Genomic DNA, 2,538 nt, shown 5'->3' on the forward strand with positions numbered 1-2,538 from the left:
CCCAGCGCTGCTCCAGCTGCTGAGAAGAAACCAGTTTGTCCCAGTTCAAACCAGGAGAAGGCATCTGCCTTCCTCACAGTTTGCAGGAGCTGCTGTCCCACCCTTTAAGGACACATGAGATGTTCTGAGATAAATCACTTTTACAAATCAACGTGGGAGCAACGTAGATATGAGCTGGGCTTTTTTTTCAGGAGAAACCACTTCTCCATAGCTGAGGAGCTCCAAAAATCCTAACTTTCCCCTTTTTCCCCTCCATATCCCAGAGATCCAGGCTCAGCTCCGCATGGCGACACACGGCGAAGGGGGTTTCACCGTCTTCGTGGGTCTTAATGGCTCCAAGGAAGAGCTGGGGCTGGAGGCCACCAACTACTTCATGTACCCAGGAGATGACCTGGATGAAATGTAGGTTTCATTTCACCTTGGACATGCTCCGTTGAGCGTAAGGAGATGAATTCTCAGGTGGTGACTCAGAAAATGTTCTTGGCCTCGTGGGGATTCAGCTGTCACAAGTATTTTGGGAGAGGTTTTCACCCAAACCCACCCTCAATCCTCATCTCTCTCTGCAGAATGAATCGTTACCTGGTTTCTTCCAGAGAAGAAGCTGCCAAGAACATCCCATTCCTGTTTGTCAGCTGCCCATCAGCCAAGGACCCCACCTGGGAAATGAGGCACCCAGGTAGAAGTTTGAAGCCCAACCACACGGGTTTGGGAGCAGCTTGAAAACTCTTGTTGGGTTTTGGTTGGTTTGATGACCACAAACGAGGAGTTTCTCCTAAAATAACCATGGGCAAAGCTGCTGAGCAAGTTGCTGGTGGAAAGTGGTCTTCTTGGGACCACCAAGAGCTTGGGGATGGCCCAAGGTGTTTGCACAGGGAGGGTTGGGTTTGTGGTAGTGAAATGGTGGCATGAGGGTGGGCAGAGGGACAACCTCCCCAACCTTCTGCAGGTAAATCCACGTTGGCCATCGTGACCTTTGCCAAATACGAGTGGTTTGAGGAGTGGAAGGACAAGCAGGTCAATAAGAGGGGAGATGATTACGAGGAGCTGAAGAAGACCTTTGTGGACAGTGTCATGCAGGTTGTCTTCAAGCTCTACCCTCGCATTGAGGACAGGGTGAGGAAATCCAGGGTTCATGAGTCCTCCAGCTCCTCTCCTGGGTCCCATCTACCCAACCCCATCCTGCAAGTGTAGGAGCAGGGTCTGGGTCTGCTGGACACGAGGTCCAGCATCAACCCATCACTGCTGCCTCCTGACCACACATGGTACAAAGGGGATGGTGATGGTTCTCCAGGACCATCCTGGGACCAAACTTGGTCAGAACCATCACCCAAGGGTCTACAAGCAAACCTGTCCTGGCTCATACTCCAGGAAAACAGCTTCCTAGAGCATGAGACACCCCACACCATCACACCTACCCTTTGCAGACCACCTTGTCCCCCTGTCCCCCCCCTTAGATTGAGTACATCTCTGGTGGGACACCCCTCACCAACCAGCACTACATCGCCAGCCCCAAGGGAGAGTTCTACGGCCTGGACCACAGCATGGCCCGTCTACAAGCTGAAGCCATCGCCGCCGTGAGGGCCCAGACAGCCGTCCCCAACCTCTACCTGACAGGTACCAGGGCCACCACCCAGATACCATGTTCTCAGATGAGGGCATTTCTGGGGAAGCAGGAAATTGGGGGGGGGGGAACCTTCAATCCTTCAATGAAATATGGGGACAAGCTGCTGCGGTGCCATGAGGTGATGCAAGAGCTGCTGGAGAACATCAGAGTAGAGTTGGATGGTCCCAACGGGAGGAGGAAAGGGCTGTTCCTCCTCCAGCTCCTGGACGTGGTCTCCTTGCCCAGTGCTGATGTGTTTCAGTTGGGCAGGATGAGGCCCTTTCCCTGCTGGGGTAAAGGATGAGGTGACACAGGGGATGGATTTTGTGGGAGCAAACCCAAGGTTGACGTGGGGGCAGCTGGAAGGTGGGGAAGGTCGATGATGATGATGATGATGATGATGATGATGATGATGATGATGATGGGGATGGTGATGTCCAGCAGCACTGAGGGTCAGCTGGGGACAGAGAGAGTGGGCTGCCCATGGGTCCCCACCACGGTCACTGCCATCGCTCTCTTCCAGGGCAGGATTTGTGCCTGGGTGGCTTCGTGGGAGCTCTTCAAGGAGCCTTCATCTGTGCCAGCGCCGTCCTCAAGCGCAACCTCTACAAGGACGTGATGTGGCTGAAACAGCGCACGGGGGCCACCAACTCCAAGAAGAGGGACTAACAGCTGCTGTCCCACCAGCCAGGACCTCCCTCTGCTCCCCAGCCCACCAGATCACCCTCAGTGCCTTCTTCTCCACCCTAAATCACCCGCAACACATCCTTCTCCATCACAAAGCCATTCCCAGCCAGCTTACCTTGGACCTTACCCACCTCGAGCTCCCCTCCTTCCACCACAACGTCCACTGCTAGTGACTACAAGTCACCACTGATCCCTGGCCACCCTTTTGAGGGCAACCCCCTTCTCCTGGCTTAGAGTAGAGGAGCTTC

The 2,538-nt window shown here is 54.4% G+C and overlaps 1 protein-coding gene across 1 annotated transcript; it reads left to right on the forward strand.

Annotated features, from left to right (window-relative positions):
• Positions 1-211: 211 nt before the first annotated feature.
• RETSAT (retinol saturase) lies at positions 212-2,272 on the forward strand (the record flags this gene model as incomplete). Its single annotated transcript, XM_010172264.1, has 5 exons — positions 212-402; positions 567-676; positions 947-1,113; positions 1,455-1,614; positions 2,127-2,272. Coding segments are annotated over 5 exons (774 nt in total), but the record flags the coding sequence as incomplete, so codon positions are not given.
• Between the last annotated feature and the right edge of the window lie 266 nt (positions 2,273-2,538).

This window comes from Antrostomus carolinensis, unplaced genomic scaffold, assembly GCF_000700745.2.
Source record: "Antrostomus carolinensis isolate BGI_N321 unplaced genomic scaffold, ASM70074v2 scaffold52040, whole genome shotgun sequence".
NCBI classification, from domain to species: domain Eukaryota; kingdom Metazoa; phylum Chordata; class Aves; order Caprimulgiformes; family Caprimulgidae; genus Antrostomus; species Antrostomus carolinensis.